At 33.1% G+C, this 26,457-nt stretch overlaps 3 protein-coding genes across 8 annotated transcripts; all 3 read left to right on the top strand.

Annotated features, from left to right (window-relative positions):
- The first annotated feature begins 212 nt into the window (after positions 1 to 212).
- On the top strand, positions 213 to 5,304 carry LOC133695654 (GPN-loop GTPase QQT2-like). Of its 3 annotated transcripts, none has more exons than XM_062117566.1 (7): positions 213 to 940; positions 1,785 to 1,870; positions 2,155 to 2,284; positions 2,586 to 2,812; positions 3,152 to 3,442; positions 4,036 to 4,241; positions 4,355 to 5,304. In XM_062117566.1, exons 1-7 carry the CDS (start codon positions 880 to 882, stop codon positions 4,617 to 4,619), a joined length of 1,266 nt encoding a protein of 421 aa, XP_061973550.1. In that variant the 5' UTR covers positions 213 to 879; the 3' UTR covers positions 4,620 to 5,304. The 3 variants fall into 3 exon arrangements, with proteins under 3 accessions (XP_061973550.1, XP_061973551.1, XP_061973552.1); XM_062117567.1 differs by lacking the exon at positions 213 to 940 and adding an exon at positions 1,364 to 1,522; XM_062117568.1 differs by lacking the exons at positions 213 to 940; positions 1,785 to 1,870 and adding an exon at positions 1,364 to 1,522.
- A 4,516-nt stretch (positions 5,305 to 9,820) lies between these two features.
- On the top strand, positions 9,821 to 15,586 carry LOC133695662 (galactokinase-like). Its single transcript, XM_062117578.1, has 13 exons — positions 9,821 to 10,090; positions 10,497 to 10,672; positions 10,761 to 10,807; positions 10,893 to 10,987; positions 11,085 to 11,167; positions 12,163 to 12,231; positions 12,545 to 12,730; positions 13,409 to 13,543; positions 13,697 to 13,831; positions 14,211 to 14,281; positions 14,791 to 14,868; positions 15,002 to 15,143; positions 15,223 to 15,586. The coding sequence occupies exons 1-13, from the start codon at positions 9,928 to 9,930 to the stop codon at positions 15,331 to 15,333; spliced, it is 1,491 nt and encodes a 496-aa protein (XP_061973562.1). The 5' UTR covers positions 9,821 to 9,927; the 3' UTR covers positions 15,334 to 15,586.
- A 6,574-nt stretch (positions 15,587 to 22,160) lies between these two features.
- On the top strand, positions 22,161 to 25,341 carry LOC133697708 (uncharacterized). 4 transcript variants are annotated; one of them, XM_062120452.1, is made up of 4 exons: positions 22,161 to 22,551; positions 22,970 to 23,827; positions 24,626 to 24,829; positions 24,919 to 25,341. In XM_062120452.1, exons 2-3 carry the CDS (start codon positions 23,311 to 23,313, stop codon positions 24,781 to 24,783), a joined length of 675 nt encoding a protein of 224 aa, XP_061976436.1. In that variant the 5' UTR covers positions 22,161 to 22,551; positions 22,970 to 23,310; the 3' UTR covers positions 24,784 to 24,829; positions 24,919 to 25,341. The 4 variants fall into 4 exon arrangements, with proteins under 4 accessions (XP_061976436.1, XP_061976433.1, XP_061976434.1 ...); XM_062120449.1 differs by having other exon boundaries at positions 22,163 to 22,551; positions 24,626 to 24,767; XM_062120450.1 differs by having other exon boundaries at positions 22,163 to 22,551; positions 22,939 to 23,827; positions 24,626 to 24,767.
- The last annotated feature ends 1,116 nt before the right edge of the window (positions 25,342 to 26,457 follow it).

Genomic DNA, 26,457 nt, shown 5'->3' with positions numbered 1-26,457 from the left:
ATTTAATATAGTTTGCATGTTTTGGATCATTTTAATATATTAATATCAAAAATAATTTTTAAAAAATAAAAAAATATCATTAACATATATTTTAACATAAATAATTATTTAAAAATTACCCCAGTCACGATGAAAAGACGCTTACAATCCTACGTTTTCTATTTATTGCAACTGTGTTTATAAAGACGGTATAAAATCGTCTCCTCTTCCTTCCTTGACAAGTGCTTCGGGAAACACTTGAAACTTGGATCAATTTTCTCATAAGGCAACAAGTTAACTTGCTCTCTTGAAAGTTGGTGGGAAGAGCTATCATAAGCAAAAATTGAGCCCGAATCGTCATTTGCCATTTTAAGGCTAGGACTGTAGTCCTGAAGCATATCAGCCACGTCCTTGAATTGCCTAAGATAAAGCAAAGATCTTGCTTTGAGTTCTGGGTGGATCTTTTATCCAGATAAGAAAACCACGAGGGTTGTTGGAGAGCATTGGAGGTTGTGGCGGTGGTTATGGTTGTTTGGGTCTAGGTTCTTTTGATTGGGTTGGTGCGTGTTGGGTCGATGGGGGGCTGAGCTAACCGTTGGTCAGGGGAATCTAATGGGTTGATGGTTTGAAACAAAGATGCAGATGGGTTTTGGGTGACTGGGTGAGATGGGTTTTCGGGTCTGTGTGAGGAAGACATAGGGCTGGCTATGTGATGGTTTGATGGTGGGGTTGGTTCACTATGGGCGTGTTGGTAGTGGAAGATGTGAGAGGCTACTGGGTTTGTGAGGGAAATGGCTGATTCGTGGAGGTAAATAGGTGAGGGCCAGTCTTGGTGAGGGGGTTAGTTAATGACAGTGTTGGTTTTGGTTCCAGTGGAGGTTCTGTCAAGAGAGGGACACAATGGAAGGGGGAGATGGCAGTGAAGAGAGACGCCGTGTGTGGTGGTCGATTTCAGCTTTAGGTAGGGACTGCAAGTTTAATGGAAAAATAAAAAACTATCCTCAACGACCATTATATTTATTAATTTGTTGTACGTTCAGAAAACATGGAAATTGTAATTTTTATATGATGAATTTGATATATAATAAAATTATAAATAATTTAATAAAAAAATAAAAATATTTTATATAAAATATTATTTATTTTATAATATAATAATAGTAGTTAAATATACAATATCAATATATATATTTTTAGTTATTTTATAATCTTAATTTGAAAAATATTTTTAACTAAATATATTAAATTATTTTTTTATTTAATTTTAATTTCAACCACATTTTAATTAAATATATATTTTTTTAAATTAATTTTAATTAAAAATATTTTTTATAAAATATTTTTTTTTAAATCACAATCAAAACACCAAATACATTCGTACCTTATATTTTTCCTCTAGGCTTATTTCGGTCCACTTCGCTTTCTCTGTTCCCCCCCTCTCTCGTCCCTGACATTCCCTCTCCTCTCACAACTCCGAGCTCCCGCGCATTACCCATAAAAATCAAACCGACTCTACTCTACTCTATCTCATCAATCAACTCAGGTATACTTAATTCATCACCAACCCTTTTTTATTTTTCTCGAAACCCTTTATTTCAGTGGAGAACATATTATTAAGGTCTAGTTATGCTCAAATTTCGTTCGGCTTTGATTTATCTAACTTGGTTTTGTTTTTTTTTTCTTTTCCGGATGATTTTATGGTTTCTAGGAGAGTCAGTGATCGTGACCGAGGAAATTGTTTTTAGAGTTTATAGGTCTCACTGTATAATATCAATCGGTTTGACTTGATTTTTTTTTTAATATAGTGAAAATGGATATTGACTCTAAGCTCGATAACTTTGATGTTAAGTCTGGGGATGAGGGCTCATCATCAATGCAAGTGGATTCGAAGGTATATGATTTTGGCTACAAAATTCTTATATATATTTAAGATAATAATACAAACCGAGTCATCGTACATATTTAAGAACATAGTTGTCATTTTTCTGTTTGGTAATGGTGCTGCAGAACCTGGATATTTTTATCGAATTACCAAACTGTGCACAACCTGTATTTGTTAATTGAAGCTTACTTGGATTGTTTTGGCTGTGAAGTGAGAAAATAAGCTCAGTTTTTGTTTCTTGAAAAATTGTTTGTGTCATTGGTTTTATCATTGTTTGATTTTTTGATGTGAAGGGAACTGCTGAAGAAAAGGATGAATTAACTGACTCAATGAATAAATTGAATGTGGAAGCATCGTCATCTGGGCAGGCGGGAAATTCATTCAGAAGAAAACCAGTTATCATCATCGTTGTTGGAATGGCAGGTAATCTAGCAAGTTTGTTGAAGAAGTATTATTCTGTGTGAAAAATAAATGCAAGTGTCCTTTAATTTTACCATACATAACATCTGATCATATATGCATTGCAGTTTTGTATTGCAATAAATAATACAGGAGAACTTTACATGCGAGATCTAAAAGCATATCTATCCGTAGCATATGTAACAAGTACTCTATGGTTTGGTTCTTTAGCAGATCTATTATTAATGTTATCGCGTTTCAATAATCCCTGCTGCCTGCGCTTTTGTCAACTCATATTCATAACATTGTCACTGTATTTGGACAGGGAGTGGAAAAACAACTTTTCTTCACAGGTTGGTTTGCCACACACAAGCTTCAAGGATTCGTGGTTATGTGCTCAACCTTGATCCTGCTGTGATGACTCTCCCCTATGGTGCAAATATTGATATAAGGGACACCGTTAAGTACAAGGAAGTGATGAAGCAGTTTAATCTTGGACCAAATGGCGGAATCCTGACATCTCTTAACTTGTTTGCAACAAAATTTGACGAGGTAAAATTTACCTGCAGCTTTTCTTCCTTGGAAGGGCTCATTCTTATCCTCCATTACATATTGTCTGTGATTCTTTCTTACCATCGTTACTGAAACCTTACCACTATTAACTCTAATGAAAATTTCAGTTGGCAATTGAGTAGTCAGTTGCACAGCTATTTTCATCCTGATAGACAGCAGTCTAAGTGTTAACTAGTGGGTAGCAATTTTGGGCAAGGGTATTGGACGGTGGAAACCTGTCTTGCAATTCTATTTTTCTGCATGCAGACCTTTTCACTGCGAGTTTCAGGCCATTCTCTTAATTCCAATACTTCCTCGCTTTTGTATTCACATTTTCAGGTCATTCAAGTCATTGAGAACCGAGCAGATCAGCTTGATTATGTTCTTGTGGATACGCCTGGTCAAATTGAAATATTCACTTGGTCTGCTTCTGGAGCTATCATCACAGAAGCTTTTGCTTCAACCTTTCCAACTGTGGTTGCTTATGTAGTTGACACGCCTCGTTCCTCAAGCCCAGTAACTTTCATGAGCAATATGCTTTATGCTTGCAGCATACTCTACAAGACACGGTTGCCTCTTGTGTTGGCGTTCAACAAAACTGATGTGGCTCAACACCAATTTGCTTTAGAGGTATAACTTTTTTCCTTTTCTCGTGATGCATCATTACTGGCCTTTTTCTTATTTGGAAAAGAAGTACTTAAAAACTGTTGGAGGGAGTTGGAGGCCTAGCTAGGATGCAATAATGCTCAAGTGATTTTGGGCTTAAGCCCGTGGGATGCATAACATGTTCAACAATTTTATCAATTAAATAGCCGGAATAATATTTGTAGGGAAATTTTCATCATGCCAGACTCTCCCAATATTTTCCAGTCCAATTATGATTGAAGTTTGATAACCATGTAGGATTGGTTTCAGAATTAAGGATCAATGAAAACAGTGTTGTCAAGGGATCTGAAACATGACTAAACAAGAAGTGCACTGAAAATTTCAAGGTTTTCAATCAGATCCCTAGCTTTTAAGGGACTGTTTTTTGACATTAGAATGCTGTATTTGGAATTTTTTGTAGCATTCCTTTCAGAAGTCAATTTCTCTAGATGTTTCATTTTTCTTCAGTGTTCTCTATTTAGGAGTGTTGCTCTTGAGTTTTCATATGTTATGTTAGGTTATGTTCTTTGCCACTTATTTTCACAAGATTCTTGTTCTGAGTGTTATAACTTGTGCAGTGGATGGAAGATTTTGAAGCCTTCCAAGCAGCAATGAGGTCAGATGATTCATACATGTCTACCTTTTCTCAAAGCCTTTCCCTTGTGCTCGATGAATTCTACAAAAAATTGAGATCAGTTGGGGTCTCTGCTGTTTCTGGAGCTGGAATGGATGCCTTCTTTAAGGCTATCGAAGCCAGTGCTGAGGAGTATATGGAAACCTACAAGTATTTCCTTAAGCCCTCAACTCGATAAATATTGTTGTTTTGATCAATTCTTTACTCTCAACTACCATTGTTTTGCTTTTGCTTGTCTAACCCATGGATCTTGATGGTTTTAGGTCTGATCTTGATAAGAGACGGGCAGAGAAGCAACAAATGGAGGAAGAGCAGCGAAAACACAACATGGAAAAGCTGAGGAGGGGCATGGAACAATCAGGGGGGCAGTCTGTTGTTTTGAGCACTGGTTTGAAGGATAAAGGTCAGAATGATAACATGGTTGATGAGGATGAGGACATTGAAGATGATGATTTTGAGACTTTTACTGACAAGGAAGATGTTATTGACGAGGATGAAGATGAAGAGGTGGGCAGTTTCTCCTTCTAGTGCTAAGGTTTTGCTAGCACAAGTTGGTTTATGGGTAGGACTTTTTACAGGACTTCTAGGAATTGGATGCTAACTGCCAAGTACTCGTTTGAGAACCACCAATTTGGTTGTGACTGTGGCTTATAAGTGTTTGGTAATGGTTTAAAAGCTGATATCACAACCCCTTTCATGTGTTATTTTCAGAAGCTACAATTTGTAGCTTTTCAAAAGCCACATCCACTGTTATTTTCGGAAGCTGCAATTTGTAGCTTATCAAAAGCCACATCCACTGCCCCGGCTTTCCCAAATGGACTTATGTTAGATGACATCTCGTGTGTTTTCCACGGGTATTCTTCCCTAAAGTTGACTTCACGTATGCGCATGTGTTTCGAATCAGCCATCTGCATCGTTGACTGCAAACTTGTTTTGACAGGTTTAAGAAATGGTGAACGGTTTTGTCCAACCCCACCACCATCGTTTTTCTCAGTCCTGTGCTCTCATTGATCCTTGTACGCAGGAGATGGGCTGTTGCCATACGGCCGATTTTGTAATTCTGTAGCATTTGAACTCGTTATGCCTTCCATATAATGTCAAATGCATGGATGGTTAACATGTACAGATCTCTTCCTTGGATTTATAGGAACGTACATGGACTGCCCACCAAGTTATTTGTTTGATATCCTAGCTGGCTTAAGTTGTGTACTCAGGAATCAGGATGCTTCTTGTCCTAAGCGCCAGGCATCTGGTTACCTATGCGGATCTTCTGTGCTCCTGTGCATGTTTTTGCGCCGCTAGTTTGATTGTGTAAACCTTTATGAATCATAGGACCTAGTAATCTGACTACAAAAGAAATTCATAAACTCCTTTTCCCTTGCCTGATTGTTCACGGGAAGAATTTGCACCAGATCCTTCGTTATAATAAACCCATATATAAACTACACCATTAATAAACTACCACCATGGTTTTCCCCCACAGTAGAGTAGTTCTAGTGTTATTTACTAGAACTTATTTGCACATGTCAGCATATTATGTACTATTTAGTTAAGAAATGAAAGAAATGTATGTGTATCTTATGGAGTAATGTTATACAAATACATTTCATTCATAAGATCCATATTTTATGAAGTTGACACATCAATTTATATAGAGGTTTCATAGAAAAAATCATTTCCTTTTCTTATTTGCAAAATCCCAAGTCTTCTCAGATTTGCACTCTTTGAAAAAAAAAATTGATTTGAAAAAAAAAAAGTACTTGAATTTTGAAGGATATCATGACATTAAAATTATGTGCCAAGATAAAAGCTCTAAAAAGAAAATTGCTTATAACAAAGACTCAAAGAGTAACTGCTTTAACAATCAAAAACAAAATTAAAAAGTCAAGAATTTGTTAACATTCGAGCTTGAAGAGAAGAAGGGAAACTTATTGAAAGGAGGGATGAACTGAACTGCAACCATGCCTTGTAATTTCACCATTGCCATACCGGCAAATTCTTTGAAGCTATTGCATTTGAGTTTTTTTTTTTTTTTTTTTTTGAAGACAGTCCCGAAGGATAGAGGTGGGCCAATTTGATTGGTACCTTATGGTTTTATATAATGTGGCAACCCATCCAACAGCTAGATCAAAGAACATGTACTGATTTACATTGATTCAGATGACATAAAATTGATATAATTTCTAAAATTATAGCTACACGGGCATTAGCTGAATTGTGTTTTCGCTGTTTTCGAGTTGTGTGCGACAGCAAAGTGCAAACTAGACATAGAAGAATTTATTTCGTAGTATATATTTTTTTTATTTACTCTTCGTCTTATCATCAGCTTATTTGACATCAACTATTTTGTCGAGGAATTTAAGATTAAAAGTGCCTTCGTTTAAGAAATAAAGATGTTCTTGATTCGGGTCCTGGATGGCAAGAAGACAAAAAACATGGATAATAAGCGGTGGGGTTTTTTCCCATTGAGGTGTGTTGGCAGCAAAGAATTGATGGCCATAAGGTACGATGTCTCCTTCAAGAGTTAATTCCACCGACTTCCGGAGAAACTCAGGTCATCGCCCTTAATCTGTAGGGCTTACACCTCATCCTGCTGAAGTCATGGTTGGAAAAGTCAACTTTTTATCTGAAAGACAAAGGGAAGAAAAGAAGGACGAGCCTTGGTTTAAGAAGATCTACCAAAAAGAATTCTCCAGATTAAAAACCATGTATGATTTGGCTGTTGATGTCGCTATGGCTACAGACCTGAGGGCTAGGTCCAAATTCTGAGCGCATTTGGAAATTCATAACTAATAGAAATAAAGACACAATGGCCAATATCCACTAATGAAGGGAGGGATACGATTCATAAAAAGAACTCTGCAAACTCTTGTTGCCATGACCGCTAGAGACAAAATGAAGCTATGCTTCCTCATATTGGAGGTGGAAAGAATAAAATCCCCTCATCCATTCTCTTGGCGCGGAAAAGCTGCTCAACATCAGGAGACACTTTAAAAGATGCCTCTAGTTTATTTGTCATGCACTATTATTGTGTATGAGCGTGCCACCAGCGCGTGTTGTTATCTTCTAATGCCAAAGGCCAGGTGAGGGATTGCCATTTTTTCACGAATACTACCCTCATTTGAGGAAAAAAACAGAGGAAATCAGTTAGTTCTTTGTAAAACAAGATTGACAGAGGGGAATTTTGTAGAATTTAGTAAAGGATGGTCCTTGTTTCTTTCTTTCTTTTTTTAAGACGTATTACCTTGGTGAATTTTTACTGATTTCCATACTTTATACAGCCTTTTTCTTAGTTCTTTCAGTTTGAAATGGTACAGTGACCCACATTTGTTGTAGGTTAATTGAAGATTAGCATCTCGAATATGACCAACAGAATCTTCAAGGAAAGGACTCAAATATGATCGACAGAATCTTCAAGGCAAGGACAGCCAACTCTCGCACTCCTTATTGTGATGACAGTGATGCGTGCATTGTGCTTAATTCAAAGGATATTGCATGTGTTACGTACAGCGGGAGAAATGACGGATAAGTTTCACGGCTGGTATATATGCTGGGCAGGTAGCACTACGTACGTGACTGACTTCCTGCAAATCAAAGCTAATGTGTAATGCAGCGACCGAGTTCAGGTTATTCATACACGTCTGCTTTGGCTCAAAGCCCCTCCCTTGAAAATTATTTTAAGATCAGCTGGGGTCTCTGCTGTTGTAATTTGGAGCTGGAAGGGATGCTTTTTAAGGCTATATACATATGTGCCAGTGCCGAGGAGTACATGGAAAACTAATAGTGTTGCCTTGAGTCCTAAACTCGATAAATATTTTTGTTATCATAATCATTTCTGGGTCAACAATATACCATAGTTTTGCTATTGCTTTTGGCTGTCTAACCTCATCTGGGAATCTTGATGGTTTAACAAGGGCCGATCTTGATAAGAAGAGACGGGCAGAAAAGCAAGTCTGGACTCTGGAGGGAGAGCCCAGGAAGCAGAACACGGGTAACTTGAGATAGGACATGGGAAATCTGTTGCTTTGAGCAATGGTTTGAACTTTGAAGGACACTTTAAAGTTCAAACCATACTCCAAAAGACCCACTAAACCTTTCAATCATACATTGAACTTGCAGGCTGCATACCTGCGCGCCTTGCCATTTGATAGCTATCTTTGATTTCATGGAGGAGAATAACGATGGGTTTTGAGTTATGTTGGCAGCATAGAAGTGGTAGTCGTGATGTGGGAATCTAGTGAAACTATAATTTTTTTTTTAAAAAAATAAATTTTATTTTATATTTTTAAATAATTTTGATATACTAATATTAAAAATAGTTTTTAAAAAATAAAAAAATATTTTAATATATTTAAAAGACAATCATTTTAAAAGACAATCATTAAAGAATCACGTCACCTCGAAATATGCTTCCTCACGAGTTTCATTCCACGTAGTAATTAATGGTGGAGAGAGAATCTGAAGAAAAGAAACTCATTGATTGATTGATTGATGTCCACCTTTTTTCTTCCAATGTGATTATCAAAATTTTACTTCTTAGCATATCATTCCCTCGAGAGGAGAAAATGACAAATGGATAACGTGGTGATGTAGACTTGTATAGCTATTATTTCTCTCCTCAAAATGTTTAAGGCCTGCTTTTTTTTACGTTTTAAAAAGATAGTATTTTTTTAAAAAATTATTTTAAATTAATATTTTCAGGTTATTTTAATATTATAATATAAAAAATATATTTTTTCAATAAAAACACAGCTAAAAAACCAATATCAAACACCGTTAAATCAGATTCTCCCATCTTAATCTTTTTGTCGATTAGCTGTCATAATAATCAGCCATTAATTAATTATTATATCAGTGAGTGCTCACTCACTCTGTCAACATTAATTTCAACAAATCAAAAACAAATCTTAATCGCATCAAATTAAATCAGAAAGAAAAGAAATATCTGGATAACGAGTTAAAAACAATCTCTTATCCTTGGAGGTTAGACCGGTTATTTAACGGGTTTTCTCTCTAATTTCTTATAAATGCTTTAATTCGATTTTAAATAACTTGGATATAAATAATTTATTTAGATTTTGATTCAAAAATGATTTTGTATCGATATATAAATTTATGTAGGCAAGTCTTACATGAAAGTAAAAAAGAAATATTCAAATTAAATTAACATGTAACTACGTTTGGAAACGTGGTTGTACTAGTGTTTTTTTCAAAAAAAAATTGTTAAAAATTAGTTTTTTTATATGTTTTGATGCGTTAATCTCAAAAATAATTTTTAAAAAATTAAAAAAATATCATTTTAATGTATTTCAACAAAAAAAACACTTTAAAAAATAATCACAATCACACTCCCAAACGACACGTAAATCTAAATGTAAGAGTAGAAAGAATATAAAATTTATAAGCTAAGGAAAAAAGAAACAATAATCTCTATCTTAATACGATAGTAAAAAATTATATGCAGTCCCATGAAAAATATTAAAATTCTCAATTTTATTTTTTATTTTTTATTTTCCTCTTCTTTTTATGTTTAACTTATCGGTTATTGATTGAGCAATATACAATTTTTCGACAATGATAAAAGTAATTTTGTCAGGGAATTGAATGGAAGTGGATAAGACACTAACGTGACTACTAATTAAAAAAAAATCCTAATATCTTTTTTTTTAATTAAAATTAGATTCCGTTTGATTTGATAAAATTAAAATTGCACGGGACTAGATAAGACACGAACGGAAAAAAGAAACCATCATCATTATCATCTGATCTGATATCATCAACTATATAAAAGAAGCTACTATTTGACTTGATAATCAAATTAAAAGCTATCAGTTAAATGGCGAAACATGAAGAAACGCCGGTTCCATGTTACTCATCGTTAGAGGCTGTTTACGGCGACGGATCTCAGCTTGAAGAAGCTAAACTTCGTTTTGATCACTTGAAATCCAAGTTTCTTCAAGTTTTTGGTCAACCCCCTGATGTCTTTGCTCGTTCTCCAGGTTCCAAAAATCCCTCCCTCTCTTTCTCATCAGTCCTCTGTTTGGTTCCCGAGAAAACGGAAGAAAATCAAATTTTTGTTTTTAAGAAAAAAGGTTGATATTGATAGGGTTTCGTTAATAATACGTGCACGTATTTTACTGAATTGAACCAGTTTCTTCAGCTCAAACATCTCGCACTTTCTCTCGACATAATTTATCATATGTTTGATTCGCTAGAATACGAATGAACAGGAAAGAAAGAAAGTTAAATTTGAAAAATCGGGTTTATTTTATTAATTTAAGAAGATTTTTTGGTTCTGTTTTTTTTTTAAAATATATATATAGGAATGACAGAAATAAAATAACGTACACGCTTTTTTAAAAAAATTGTTAGTATTATTTTAATTTTTTTATCGTATTTTTGCAGGGAGAGTGAATTTGATTGGAGAACATATTGATTATGAAGGCTACTCAGTGTTGCCAATGGCAATAAGGCAAGATACTATTATAGCAATCCGTAAAAATAATGCAGAAAAAGTCCTTCGAATCGCCAATGTTAATGACAAATATACGCAGTGTGATTATCCTGCTGATCCTAACCAGGTCAGAACCAACATACAAATTCTTTAATAGTAATGTATTGATTGTTTTTCTCGTTGGATTTATTGTTGGATTCTATAATAATTTGCAGGCAATTGACTTGAAGAATCTTAGATGGGGTCATTATTTCATTTGCGGGTAAGAAATGGAACAACTATTTTAATTGCTTAGTGCTGTGATTTGCAAATCTTTTCCCCCTTTTTATCTTTTTGTGGGTTTCCAGGTATAAGGGTTATTATGAATTTGCAAAATCAAAAGGAGTGAATGTGGGTGAGCCGGTTGGACTTGATGTTATTGTTGATGGAACTGTTCCAACAGGTAAATTAATTTAAAGTTAGTTTTCGTTAGCTATTGCTAATGATGTAACATTGGTTGCTCATTATAAGAGAAGGCTAAGTTGAGTTTCTTAAAACAGGTTCTGGTTTGTCAAGCTCTGCTGCCTTTGTTTGTTCTGCGACCATTGCTATTATGGCTGCTTTTGATGTGAACTTTCCAAAGGTGATACTACATTTCTCTCACCAAAATTATGAAGAATATAATACCTCAGCATCTCCAAGTTGTTGTGAGGGCATGGTTTAATCTTACAACTACAGCTAGAAAGCTCTTCTGCAGTTTTAGGCATTCAAAACACCTTGCTATGCTGTCAAAGTTTTGAATTCTGTCGCTCTTTCAGATTTCTGTTGTATTATTTATACTCTTTTTTCATAGAAGAGATGGATACGTTGCTACCCTACTACATAGCCTAATGTTATTGAAAAAAACTAACATGCTTGTATTTCTGATATGTGCATTGGAACATAGACTGCTGCTATGAGATTGAATAACTTCTCTGCCACTGTCCTCATAGCACTCTGATTCTGGTTACAATGTGCTTCATATCATTTACTTTTATATATTTCCTTGACATCTTAGGTTTTTTTGGTCATGGGATATCAACATGTTGTTTAACTGTTTATGCATGTCTATTATGAATCTTCATTGTTATTTTTTCTTGCCAACCAGGTCATGCCTGGCAAATCAAATTAGACTAACAATTCTGGCCTTACTGTCCATGTGGATTGTTTATATACTGTTGTTTTTTGTGTTGAAAATGGGTATGCTGTTGGTTCATGAGAACACAAATTCCACTCATTAATTACACAAGTTTCTTATGAAATCTCCATGTGTTATTTTTCTTGCCAGCCAGTCTGTGCCTGGTGAAATGAAATTATCCCGAAAATTCTGGCCTTGATGTGCTTCTGGATTGTAATTGTTTCTGTGTGTTGAGGATTGGGTGGGCCTTTCACCTTTGGTTCATAAGAGCTCAAATTTCACTCTTCAATTATACCCAAGCTATTTCATATATGTTTTTTAAACATATGCTCTACTTGATGGAAAACTAACATAATGGGTTTCATGTTGATATATAATTATATCTATCTACTTACTTTCCTGTTCTCCCTGTTTTTTTCTTTTATCTATTGTAATTCTAACTATGTTTCTCTCTTTAACAGAAAGAAATTGCCCAACTGACATGTGAGTGTGAAAGGCACATTGGAACACAATCTGGGGGAATGGACCAGGTTATACTCCATGTCATGAACTTGATTAATTTGTGTAAAAATGCACTTGAAAGAATATTGGAAATGCCTCCTACTGAGTCTGAGACTATTGTTGCTTCCAGTCATGGACAAACCCAGTGTATCAGTTCTTGCATTGTTTTGTTGTTATTTTGCTGTTTGAGATGCAACCACATTATGATATCAGAACATTTAATCTATTATTGCTTTAGAACAGAACATGCTTGAATCAATTGAGAGTGAAGCGGGTCCAAACAAAGCTAGGAAACTGACTTTAAGGGACACTGAGCATAAGATGTCTTGTTTTACTTGGCAGGCAATCTCTGTCATGGCCAAAACTGGATTTGCAGAGCTTATTGATTTCAACCCCATTCAGGCAACTGATGTGCAACTTCCTGCTGGTGGAACATTTGTGCTTGCGCATTCTTTGGCAGAATCTCAGAAGGCAGTCACTGCTGCTACAAATTACAATAACAGAGTTGTTGAATGTCGACTCGCATCTGTAAGCATTATTTTCCCTTGAACACAGAATGATTCTGCCTTTTTCTTGTTCCTAAATATGCTCCAACATTTTTTTATTCTCGTGCTCCCTCTGGCTGATAATAATAGTCCATCTTGAGGTTTGCACATTGTTTTAGGCAATCATTTAACATGTGGTCAAGTGTTCCACAATGTCAAGTTTGCAACTAACTGTAAAAGATGTACACCCTTTAATGGGATGTAATAGTTGACATGTTGAGGGATATGATGTGCTACTAAGATCCGATAGTTCGTTGACTTTTTGGTATGGACTAACATCTTGGGTCAAGAAAAACTAAAAAGGCGGAACATTTTTATGGTCCAGAGGGGGTAGTCATTTTGATTTCCGCCATTCCTTGGTCTTGCATCCAATCTTAAAACATAACAATCATCTTCAAGCAAACTTGAAAGTGTGAATTTGCAGTTTTAGTATCAGAATCTTCGATGAAACTGTCATTACTGTTTTTGGAAAAAAATTAAAACAGTGGAAAGGGGAAACAATCTCCCGTTCTCCACCCTGCTGCTTGGTGTCTTTTTTAAAGAAAAAAAAATTGATTGGCTTACAAGCTACCAGTCTATATCCTGACAAGTTTTCTTTTATTGGAGGCGTTGTTGTCACTCATTTTGATGACATTTTGATGATTTTGGAATATCCTTTCAGATCGTACTTGGAATAAAGTTGGGAATGAAACAACAAGATGCAATATCAAATGTCAAGACTCTTTCTGATGTCGAGGGATTGTGTGTATCATTTGCTAACGGTCGTGGTTCTTCTGATCCTGTCATTGCTGTTAAGGTATCTATTGTTAATTGCTACACTGTACTGTTTCTTTTACTTAAATGATATTAGATGGATCATGATCATGATTCTGTTTTGGAAAGCGCATATATGTTCCAAATAATTGTTCTGCCACTAGCGTACCAGTAATCAATATTGTCTTTGCTGCAGGAATTTTTGAAAGAGAAACCATACACAGCTGAAGAAATTGAGGAAATTACTGGGGAAAGTCTTCGATCAATCTTCAAAAATTCCCCATCTTCTTTAGATGTGCTAAAAGCCGCCGAGAACTACAAGTTGCATCAGGTACTATTACCTACTCATGGCCATGGTTTCTGCACTCATGCGGCATACAGCCTATTACTGTATCTGGGTTATGATGCAAGATTAATGGACCCTTCTTGCCCTTGTCTTCTATTGTTGCATTTCCTGTTTTTTTTTCCCAGAAAATAGGTTATAATTTTCTGCATGTCATCTCAATATGTATGCCATGTTGCAATATGTCATTTTTATAGTAACTTATTTTAATATTAAAACTTTGTACTCCAAGTCTGGTAATGTTCAAACAGCAGTTTTTTTTTTGTACTCTTTATTTGCAACCCATACATCACCAGTTATTATTTTTTATGCCACTTCTTAGTCCCTTTTTATTCATTTTTTAGTAAGTCTTTGTGTTGTTTTCCAGAGGGCTGCTCATGTATATTCTGAAGCCAAGCGAGTCCATGCTTTCAAGGACACAGTGTCTTCAGATTTAAGGTGCTCGCTGAATTTATTACATTAAGAGAATGCTTGTGTATTTCCAATGAAACTTTTATGTGAAATCATGTATGTATGATTTTTTATTATATGAACGTAGCTTCTCACATAACTGAGGCATGTGACTTTTTGAATATGTTAAAAAAATTCGATTTTGTTTAAGATGTCCGGGACTTGTCAGTCAACTTAAACATTAGAACTGAAAATAATTGAACATACCTTTATTTGTTTTTATCTCTTTTTCTGTCTCTTTGAAAGATTACTGACGGCACATCTTTCACCTGCTGGCTTTGTTTATCCATCTTATGTGTTTTATTTTATGCACTTTGGTGCTCAGATCATGTTTATTTTCATTAAACATGCTTTTGAACCTTTTTGCGTTGGGGTTTAGGGAAAGCAATTTAGTAATTGTATTTCCTTTTATTTAAAAAGTTACAAGTGGGGGAGCTGTTTGGGAAGGGGCTACATCCAACCTTTGAAGTATTATTTTCCAATGCATTGTTTTGCAGTGATGAGGACAAGCTAAAGAAGCTGGGTGAGCTTATGAACGAGAGTCACCACAGCTGCAGCGTTCTATATGAATGCAGGTACAAATGCTCTGAGTATATTTTCAAGAAGTTTCAAATCCATTGATACTGGGGCTGTCGTTATCATAAACCTTGCATGGCTGCTGCCTTTTGTTTTGCTGATTGTACTTGTTTCTTTTGTTGCTGTATCTAGCTGCCCAGAGTTGGAAGAACTTGTGAAAATTTGCCGGGACAGTGATGCTTTGGGGGCAAGACTCACAGGAGCTGGATGGGGTGGCTGTGCGGTTGCTTTGGTGAAAGAACCTATCGTCCCTCAGTTCATTCTCAATTTGAAGGTATATTGACATTATTCTAGTGGAAAATCCCTTATCATTAAATGTTGGACTTTAACAAGCCCCCCCGTGTTGTCAACAGGAAAAGTTCTACCAATCAAGAATTGACAAGGGAGTAATCAGCAAGAATGATCTTGGACTCTATGTTTTTGCTTCAAAGCCTTCAAGTGGTGCTGCTATTTTCAGGTTCTAATGCCTGTCCACTTGCTTGCTTTCTTTCTGGAAATAAACGTCTGTAGTTCATTTTGTCTAGCTTTATTTATGTCTAGACAAATGGATTATCTAACCAAATGAATAAAATTAAGTAATAACAGTCGTTTAGATTTATTTCAAATATATTATTTATAAATGTAATCAAATCTCGTTACCTGATATTTTTAAAATTTCACTGTATTTATGAATTTATTACCGATAATCATTTTTAAGGGACCGTGATTATTTGTGAAGCGCGTTATCTTCGATATATTCACATCATCTATCACATATTATATATGTTTTTCCAGAGGCAATATGTTAGTTTAATAATATTAAATGTGATAAATACTGGTTTTATTTTACATCCAGTTATTTCATATGATTCGAGACCATGGATGGATTCAATCATTAACAAATTTTTTAACGCATTTCAAAATCAAGACTTCCATTGTAACACTAGCAAAATGAAAAGCCGAAACAGTTAGATATTTTTCTGAAACGATATTTTGAACAATATCGATATTAGAAAGTATACCATGTTTTGAAGGGTTAGCTTGTCTTTCAAAATAATTTTTGTTTTAAAACGTATTAAAATTGTATTTTATTAATATTTTTTAAAAATTATTTTTAATATTAATAAATCAAAATGATTTAAAAACATATAAAATTAATTTTAAAAAGAAAAAAAATGGAATGCAGTTTCATGGCTTTTTATGGTGTATTTAGACTAGTGGTAGTGATTATTGTGTTTTTCATTTAGAAATACATTAAAATAATATTTTTTTTATTTTTAAAAAAATATTTTTAACATCAGCATATAAAAAAATCTAAAAACATTAAAAAAATTCATTTGAAATAAAAAAATAAAAAAAAAAGAATAATTTGTTAAAAAAATATTTTTAAAATGTAAAACCATTTACTTAATATTAGTTTGAATGGTATCAATCAAATCAAATCAAAGTAAACTGTGCCGTGCCATGATGGGCTGTAGGACCAGTGGAATAGGCCCGCCTTACATATCTTATAATGGGCCATAGAGGATTTGGAAAATCCAATTACACTTGTTTCTGTCTCGCACCTAACGTAAGTACCCAATATTGTCGGGGGAGGGGCAGAGGGCCTCCATTGATGTGAACATTCAGGAAGGCAGATATTTATGACACCATGAGATCCGATTTAATCTTAATTTAGTATGAACCACGTGCTTTAATGACAATAAAAATAGCTTTCAACTCTAAACGAGGAGGATTAAATTAAACGAGGAGGATTAAACGAGAAGGAAGGCCCAAGATCTTAATTTAGTATGAACCACGTGCTGATTACAGCATTCTCTAGGCTTAGGCTTGGAAAAACAATTGGAGAAGAAGTAAACTTGGCAGCATCTTGGGCCTTCCTTCTGGCACTTTCACAAGCCTATCCTTTTTAGCTCTCCCAAAAGATGGACGGATGCGTGGATAAATCCCATGCGGTAGGACCTGCGAATCATGCCCCTCTTACTATTCTACATATCAAATCTCTTCAATTATTTGAAACAAACTTTGATTTCTAGATGGGAGTGTCCACGACAGCTCCCTGCCTACAAAACAACCAACGTTTTCAATTAATTACATAACATGAATTGTAAGCAATATATATATATGTATAGCAATAAAAGAAATGGGGATTAAATTTGATGCAAAAATAATTTGAAATTAAATACCAATTGATAAAATTTTTAAAAAAATCTAATTAAAAAGAAAAAAAATATAAACAAGGATCAATCAAAAAATTAAAGATCAAATTTAATATAAACATTAAATGAAACAAAATGAAAAGGGATAGAATTGAAGAAAAAATCAATAAAAAATATAAAAAATAAAACATATAACATTCAAAGTAATAAGAATAAAATGAGATGACAAAAAATAAAATGATACATGTATATCTTAGCAAATAGAATTGAGAGAAAAGATTTAAGAGAATAAAAAAGCATTCAAAGCCCAGTCATTCTTTCCCGTGTACACCTCCGCACAAAAAAAAAGTAGGGCATGACACTTTCAATACTGTCCTAAAAGGCTGTGTTTGAAAATGAAACAACGCAACATGCGTTGTCTTTATGTTTGCATGTGTATTATTCATGTCAATAATTTTTTTTAAAATAATATTTATGTTTATCAAAAAAAATCTCCAATCAACTTGTTAAAAACTAAAAAAACCAATTGAAAAATAAAGAAAAACCTAGGAGTGCAAGTCTAACAAAAATTACTTTTAAAAGTAATATAGTTTTCATAATATAGTTTTTATATTGTGTTTTCAAAATATAAAAAGACTAGATTGTCTCATATTATATTTTAAAATAGATTTTGCTTGTAAGGGCAATATAGTTTTTAGACTATGCATATAAATAAAAATAAATTGTTCTTGATCAACCTTCTAGAAAAAATTGGTTTTAAAGGTAATGTTGTCTTTAAACATTACATTTAAAATATAAACAAATAAATTATCATTTATTAATCTCGTAATAACTAATGTTCGATATCAAAAAATACCATATTACTCCTAATAGTAAGATGATTGATTTTTTGTTTAAAGGACAAGTGGTAATTACATTATTATAGTGAACAGTGATATGAATTCTGCATGGTAATCATTTTTTTTTAATGAGACATTTCCATAATATGGAAACGACATCAAATGCCACCACTTAACTCATACAAAATTATTATAGTAGTTGTTTATCTGTTGTCTTTTTTGGTAAAAAAATCAAAAGAAGGTTCGAGATAGTTTTGTGTATATTAGCAATTAACAAAAAAATAAAATAAAAGATGATGGAATTTTAATATACATGTTTTTACATAACACTATAGAAATAATGTTTTTTTTTTAAAAAAATTAACTAAATCCGTGATCTATCAAGGATTAAGTTTCATATAATTTTTTAATTTATTTTTTATGATGTTATTTCAATCTTATAATTTAGACCGTAAGTTTAACATGTTAACTTGAGTTTTTCTTTTTTTTTTACTTGTTAATTTTTTTTATCGACAAATTCATTATTTAACACAAGGTTAATTGGAAATATGGCTTCATGATTTGTTTTGACTTGCTTTCCATTAGATTATCTTTATCTAATGATTCGGGTCACGAGTTTGATTGGTTTAACTGGAGTTGACTTGGGATTTTTTATGTCATTTTTTAATTGATTTTCAGTTTTATCTTTTAATATTAGATTGACTGAGAATTATAATTTATGATTTTTTTAAAAATATTTTTAATGAGATTATCCTTATTTTATGACTCGGGTCATGAGTTTGACTGTTTAACCCGGGTTGACTCAAATTTATTTTTATTCAAAAAAATTAGTAATATTTTTTAATACTAGATTGACTGAGAATTGGACTTTCAAATATGAATTAACCTTGATATTTTTTTTTTACTATCAAAATCCTAAAGCTTAACAAAACTTAAGTAAATGATGTGTAAAAGATGAGTATAAACAAAATTAATCTCTTGATAAATTAAACTTTATGTAGATAACTTGATAAATTCGACTCTATATTCACTGCATCTGGACAATTTTATCTAGATGCTCTATATTCTTAGTAAAAAACCTATATATATATATATATCCTTAATTAATGTATAATAAAATTGTTCTTAAAAATTACTCTCTCAAAACCCCACACCCGATATTGCATGTTGAGAAAAATAGGAAGAGAAGGAACCTAGTTTTAATTTTAAGCTCCTCGTTCAATAAATTTATTTTCCCCTGTTGACCTATTTTTTTAATTATTTTTATGAAGCATGAGTATTGAATTGAATGTTTAAATCATAGTTTTTAGATTGTGCCCGGTTCAAGGCTCAGGTTTCATGTTTTGACCGGGGTCACTGGGTTTTGATCGGCTCGTTTGGATCAAATTTTTTTTAAATCAAAACAATGTTGTTTTGATAAAATAAATAAAAGTCAACGGGTTGCAACCAGATTTTTGATCAAGTCAATTGGGTTACATCAGGTTTTTTCTTCCTCTATTTTTTCTTTAACCTGGCCTGATTTCAGCTCCGGATCAGTTAGGTTTCAGGCCGACCCGCCGGGCCGGGTTTCAAAACCATGGTCTAAATATAAAGAGTATATGATCGAATTCGCTATGACGTGATATTTATTTTTTTGATTTAATACTAAAATAAGGTATTTCTATTATATTTTAAAGCATTGATAATATGAATTATTTTTTTTATAAATTCTTACTTTATTAGACTCGTACTTGGAATCGAATTCATGATCATAAATATGACTGCTCTTGTATGGAAACGACCTTATAGATAGAAAAATTGTCTTGGTTATGTGAAATTTTTCTTGGCAGGAACAGATAAACAAAATTTATAATTTATGATCCAAAAATTATATTTTAATTAAAAATATATTAAAATAATATTGCTATATTATAATTTTAATTTTAATTTTGATACCGGGATATTAAGATTGTAAAAAAAAAATAAACAATATTATTCAATACTTCTTGGATGAAAAAAGGTCTTTAAGAAACGAGTTAAATCGAATGACCAAAGATAATCGTTGGATCATGGTTATTAAACCCAATACAGAGGTTAACTCGGTCAAGGAGCTGGGTCTTGGGTCACATTAGTTGGCTCTGGTTAATCCAGAAAAAAAAATTAAAAACATTTGAGGTTTTAATATTTCATTTAAAATAACTAAGAAAAAAACCTTATATATTATAAATAATAAAATTTAAAAAATTATTTCAATAATTTTTTTACTCGACGCTAGAAAAAATATTACATTCTCCCTTTTAAATTTGATAACTATAAACATTACATTAAAAGAAACCAAAAGAGCATGTGCTTTCACTGTAGTGCCATAATTGTTCACTATCTCACAAATTATTATGGATTAGAATAATATTTTTTTTAAAAAAATTAATCTGGTCGTTTAATTTTTATTTTTTATATAATTTAGTCATTGTAAGTCTAAATTAGCTTTCAATTACATATTTTTATAGGAAAAAGGGTTGAATTGAAAAACAAAGTGAAAACAAACAACTAAAATAAATGGCAACTTTTAAATTTGTTTGAAAAGTTAATTTTAGTCCCCCGTTGTTTTGAGCTCTTACATAACTGGCTCCTTTAATTTTCAAAAGGGAGGGACTCACCTGGTGTAAAGAGAAAAAATTAGTATTATTGATGATTTTAATCACCCAAATAGTTGATTTTTATGTCGAATAATTCCATATTACAAGAGGAGTTCGAAATTGATGTTTTTTGTAATGTGAAAGTGTCTAAAAAAACATATATGAGCTCAGAAAGATTTTTGGTTTCGGATTAATTTCGATTTTTGAAGTGTTTAATTTTTTTTTTTTGTGTTTGGAGGCCATGAATTGATTTAACAAATCTCTCGGTGTATTTTCCAGGTATTTTGTGTCAAAAATAGGTTAAAAATAGTTTGTATGTGAAAAAACACAAATCCTGTTTTTCTAGCCATCACAACATCTAAAATTCAGGGGATCTTGACATTGCATGGTCTATTTTTTAAAAAGAAATCGAGGTGAATGATATGTTGTCCATACCATTAATTTTTTTAAAAAAACTAAAGCCCCTCGCGTGGGTCGTTTATTGATGGGCCAAATGCTTGACATGATTTACTAGACTTAACAATACCTGATCTCATTTTTTTTTTAAAAAAATATTTTTTTAACTAACATATTTTTTATATGTATTTTTTTAAATAATTTTAAAGATTATATTTTAATTAATACCTCTTTTATGTGATTTTTTTGGCTTATTTATCATTTTTTAAATAGTAATTATTTTTTTAATTATATCAGCCGTGTTTAATTTTTGAAGAGGTTAATATGATTTATCAATTTTTTTTTTACATTTTACATAGATTAAATTTATTTTTTAAAATAATAAATGCTTATTTTTTTTTATAATATCTTTAACATGTACAACATTGCATAATATTTTTTCCATTTGATTTTATTCAATGAATTTTATATGCGTGTTAAATTTTATTATAAATTAAATTTAATAAATAAATTCATTAAAGATAATTGGGTAAATAACTAGGGTTGCAATATTAAATATTTTAATTTATATATTTTTTTCAATTTTTTAAGTTTGTTTTTATCTATCGTCAATTTTTTTTCAATTGAATTATCTTAACCTCATGACTTAAAACACACAATTAAACATGTAATATGGACATGTCTCATGTCAAGATTATGAATTTCATTTGTTAGCCCAATTTTATTAAGGGAAATATTTTTTTTATTTGTTGTTGTTTATTTATTTTTTAATTATATTATTAAATTAATTAGGATCTAACTTGATTATTAAATTTTTATAACTTTTTTTAATATAACCATCTTCTAAACTATTTTTAAGGTAAAAAATTTTGATTTAACCCGCCACATCACATGAATCAATAATTTAGGATCAACTTAATATTGTGGTAGCGGTTATTTTTTAAAGTACTTTTTGTTTGAAAATATATTAAAAAAATATTTTTTATTTTTAAAATTTATTTTTTATATTAGTACTTCAAAAAATATAAAAATATAAAAATACAAAAAAATATTTTAAAATAAAAAAATATTTTTTTAATCTTTAAAAAAAATACTTACTTTTAAAATATAAAAAGAAATAGACTACTAGTAACACTAAAATGCGAGGCAAATAATTAAACAAGAGTCAATTTTTTTGAAAAAATAAAGTGATGAAGAAAGAGAATGAAAACGAAACTAGGACCAGGTGGCAAGTGTCGGTGAAGTTTCCAAGACAAGGACATCACATGGGTTTACAAGCTACAAAGAAAGTAGACTAAGCTGTCTTTTTGGGACGCAGCCCGTCAGTTAGTGCATTAACGCGGAGCGAATTCAAAAGAAAGAAAATTCAATTAATTCTTCAGTTTTTTTTTCCCCTTTTAATATCCAAGACTCAAAAGTTTAAGTTTTAGCAACTACAAGAAGAAGTGTTCTTGTGGGAGTAGCTTCCCTGTTATCTTGCATTTTTTTTGGCTAAAAAAAACTGAAACCCCTAGTGTCCTTTCCTTGTATCTCGCTTCTTTCTCATTCTTTCTGTCTCTTTTCTTCATATTTAGTATATTATCACCTGTTACTTTTATTTTTTTCTTACATTGATAGATAAATAGATATAGCTCATTTTGACTGCTTCTTTTGTCTGCATCGGATCTGAGGTTTTCTCGCTTTTTCTCTTCAAGGTATTTCTTATCCACTCCCTTTCTTTACATGGTTTATTAAAAGAAAAAAAAATGGATGGGGTGGTTTGAGTTTGTGTATTTGATCCATCATTTGCAGTGTATTGATTGGTTTTTGTGGAATTGATTTGTGCTTCAAAATTTCTTGTTCCTTTCTTCATTTGTCACGCTTAATGGGTTCTATGTTTATTATGAAGTTTTAAGCTAGTTACATGGGTGCTTTTTTATTTGCCTGTTTTGTGAAGGAATGTTAATGTCATGTTATTTGTTTTGCCTTTTTTTTTTTTTTTAATTATGTAGACTTTGAGGACTGAAGCGAAGGCTCTAGGTTTTGGTCCATTACTGCATTTGGGACGTGGCTAATTTTTTATTTCATTAATCAAAATGCAGGGTTTTGATAGTTTTTGTGATTAATTTTTAGATTGGCATTCTGGATTTCTGAAGAAGGAGATAAAGGTTGAGACTTTATTAGTGAAAAGGCAACACTGGCGTGAAAGGCAAGTAGTTTGCCATTGTTGGAGACTTCGCATGTCTTGATTTGCCAGTTGTAACTGGAAAGTTTTGTTTACTTGATGAAGTTGGGTATCTTTATTGCCATTGCTCGCCGTGCTTTATAATTTATTGTGTAAATAGGTCAATTTCCTATAATGGGTTGACTTTGAGGGTTGATTTCTTTTAGTGGTCTTGGTCTTGTGAATCTATTTAGTGCTTTAATTGTTTGGAGTCTGAGGAGAAAACAAAGAGATCGGACTGGCTTTGGACATGGACCGTATAGCTCCAAGAGATAGAGATTTCGAGGTTGATCTTGAAAGTGGGGTGAGAAATATTGTAGAAGATTTAAATAAAGATGCAAGTTTGGGAGTAAAAACACCAACAAAGTCGCTGCTCGTTAAGGTTTGTGGGGCATTTTCTGATGGGAAAGCCAATGGTGAAGAGAGGGTAAATTTGTGTGGAAATGTGTCAAATCCTGTTGGTGGTTCTGCAGACCATGCGAAGTTGGACGGAGAAATGTCTATTGATCAAGTAGAAAAGAAAATAGTAGAGGAGAAGCGTAAAAAGACAAGCAATAAAAAGCCTCCCAGGCCTCCACGAGGTCCGTCATTGGACGCTGCTGACCAGAAGCTGATCAAGGAGATTTCTGAACTAGCCATGTTGAAGCGTGCAAGGATTGAGCGAATGAAGGCCTTGAAGAAAGTGAAAGCCACAAAGGCATCATCAAATAGCAATCTATTTGCCATGGTGTTCACCATTCTATTCTGCCTAGTGATTCTCTTTCAAGGTAATAATGCTCGTGCAAGATTTTCTCACAGTATTGCTGCTTTGGTTTTTAGCCTATGCGTCATTCCACGGTTTGGATACAAATGTTATGTGGGTGGGGACTTATGCATGCCTTATGGTTGAATTCCCCAATCATTCAAAACTATACTTTTGAATTCTTTGAACTGGAAAGCCTGCATTTTTGCCCCCTATTGTCCATCTTCAGCACATGTTTTTTTTTTGCTATAGCTCCACTCCATATAGTTGTTTCTTTCTCAAGAGATGTTTATTTGTGAAAAGGTGGGTAGACTTCTAAATTTTGATTCTAGTATACTGTTGGTCTTATTCAGAAACAGTTTTTTTAAATTCTTATCGAGAGCGTATAATGTTAGCTAAATGTGAGAAGAGTTCTAGTTTTCAAAATGACTTTGAATCATGTTTTAGTGATGTCCATCTATTTTATTTTTCTTGCTTCCTCTAATTTTTTGTATATAATTTTTTGGGGCTTTTGGCAAAAGATGATTAAATCCCAGTCTTTCTCTTTTTTCCTCTCAATCCTTTTCTTGGTTTATCATTTCTTTAACGATCCCTTTTATCTGTGCTTCCCATAATGTTTAACAGTTGTAAAATGATATTTTTGCCTGGCTGCCATTGCAAATTGCAATTCATTTTTTGAGAGGAAGTTTCATCGAACATTAAACCTAATAATTTTTAGCAAGTGATCATTCCTGGACAGAAATCACCGTTGGCATTTTTTTTATAAATGTTTTTATTCATTTTACTAACTTATGCTCTTAATGCCATGCTATTCATTTTGCAGGAATGTCATCCAGAGCTACATCTACAAACTCACTGGGTTCTCCTTTGTCATCAGAGGCAGCAGACGATGGTTTGATTTCAGTTCAATACTTTGGGAATCCATCTTCAAGCGAGTCTGATGGACCTGGGTCTGGATCTCCGAAGTATGTCACAGTGTGATACAGCAGGACTGATCTTCTGTTATATCATACCCATTATTTTGCCAGTACATGCACATTCTGCTCTAGTCATGTGGGTGTTAATATTATGTGATGGTCTAGCACAATAATTCTCTATTTTATTGATACATTGCAGCTTCATAGAATCAGTTGCTGGTTCAGATCCTCCTAAAAATCCAAGAAGAGCTGTGAGATGAGCAGGGCAAAGGAGACAGCCACTATAGTCAAGCTTGTATTGGTGAAAGAAATTTATCCAGTCTTGCAGTTCTCATGCAAGCCATCCGACTTGCACTTTTTGTATCAATAGCCCTCCAAAATCGAAGGTTGTCTGGTAATTTATCCCCTGCTTGTATAGTGTCTGAAATGGGGTGAGTTAGATTACCGAAGAAGTTTATTGTGGATAATCGGGAAAAAAAGTTTAGTTCTGCCTTTGATAGGCTGAGCCAGTTCTGATAAGCTGCCTCCTTACTGTATAATAACTCCAGAATGAAACTATAGGAGATTTGTTTGCCACCTGATTTGCTAGGATTTAAATGAACCTCGTATCTTGTTCTGCATACATATTTTGTTGTTTCATATTTGGTGAACAAAATGGGATAGGAATGTGTAGAATGAATGAATTAAGAAATAGTACTATTTATGGATACGTTTGTTTTGATATAGGCACGAGAAAGCCAAAACGACCACATGGTGATGGTAGCCTGCTACTGGCAGGGTATAAAATAAAGCTTCTTTTAACACGGGATGTTTCATCTCTGGGGGGATGAATATAGCGAGGCTTGGTGCGTGGTGATTAGCTGATTCTTAACAGGGAGTTAGGCTTGTCTTTCTTTAACGAAATCGAATTTCATGACATGTTAAGAGAGACAACATTGCTCAGGTGTTTCTCTGTTAAGCAAGGGTAGAAATAGTGTCACAATATAGGTAGTCTCGAGGAGAAAATGCAGGCGTCACATGCCCCGGATTAAGTTCATTATTTTAAGAAATTTGATTATAGTTTATATGTTATTCCATCGTGAAAGATGCCATTAGAGTCTGAGAAGTAACGTACTGGAAGAGAAGTAACAAGAAGCAAAACATTCACAAAATTATGAATGCTCCCTCGAGCCTAACATTTAGTGAAATGGATACCTCCAAGTTTAATCGTGTTTAACAACTGCCCAATCCATCCATTAAATAGCTGCAATTTATATGCATATACGTGGACAGGGGTATCTTTATCAGTAAATCGAAAACAGAGGGTTTAATTTGACCAAAAACAAATTAGATGGGTTGATTTGATCGGATAAAATACTTGAGAGGCTGTGAATGAACATTTCTGTGTAGTTTTTAGTGGTTTTTTTCTCTCTCCCCTCCCTGGTTCGGGCTTGTGCAGTCGTTTCATTATGTTCATAATTCTCTCTTGAACTCGGTCCGCCAGGATCATAATGAGCCTTCCCTGCAATTCTAGCATGCACCATCCTGCACGCAGAGATCCTCAGCAAACTTCGGTAGCTAATTTGCTCAAGTACTTGGAAGTTCAAATATTTGTGACCTTTAGTTAAAAAAAATAAGGGCTTTATAGTTATTTAAAAATATATTAAAATAGTATTTTTTAATTTAATTTTTTTAACTTCAACATATTAAAATTATTCAAAAACATAAATAAAATAAATTTAAAAAAACTCGGAAACAA

Source organism: Populus nigra, chromosome 6 (genome assembly GCF_951802175.1).
Source record: "Populus nigra chromosome 6, ddPopNigr1.1, whole genome shotgun sequence".
In the NCBI taxonomy this organism is placed as follows: domain Eukaryota; kingdom Viridiplantae; phylum Streptophyta; class Magnoliopsida; order Malpighiales; family Salicaceae; genus Populus; species Populus nigra.
Note: the sequence above shows the minus strand (reverse complement) of the source record. Positions and strands in the feature narration are given on the sequence as shown.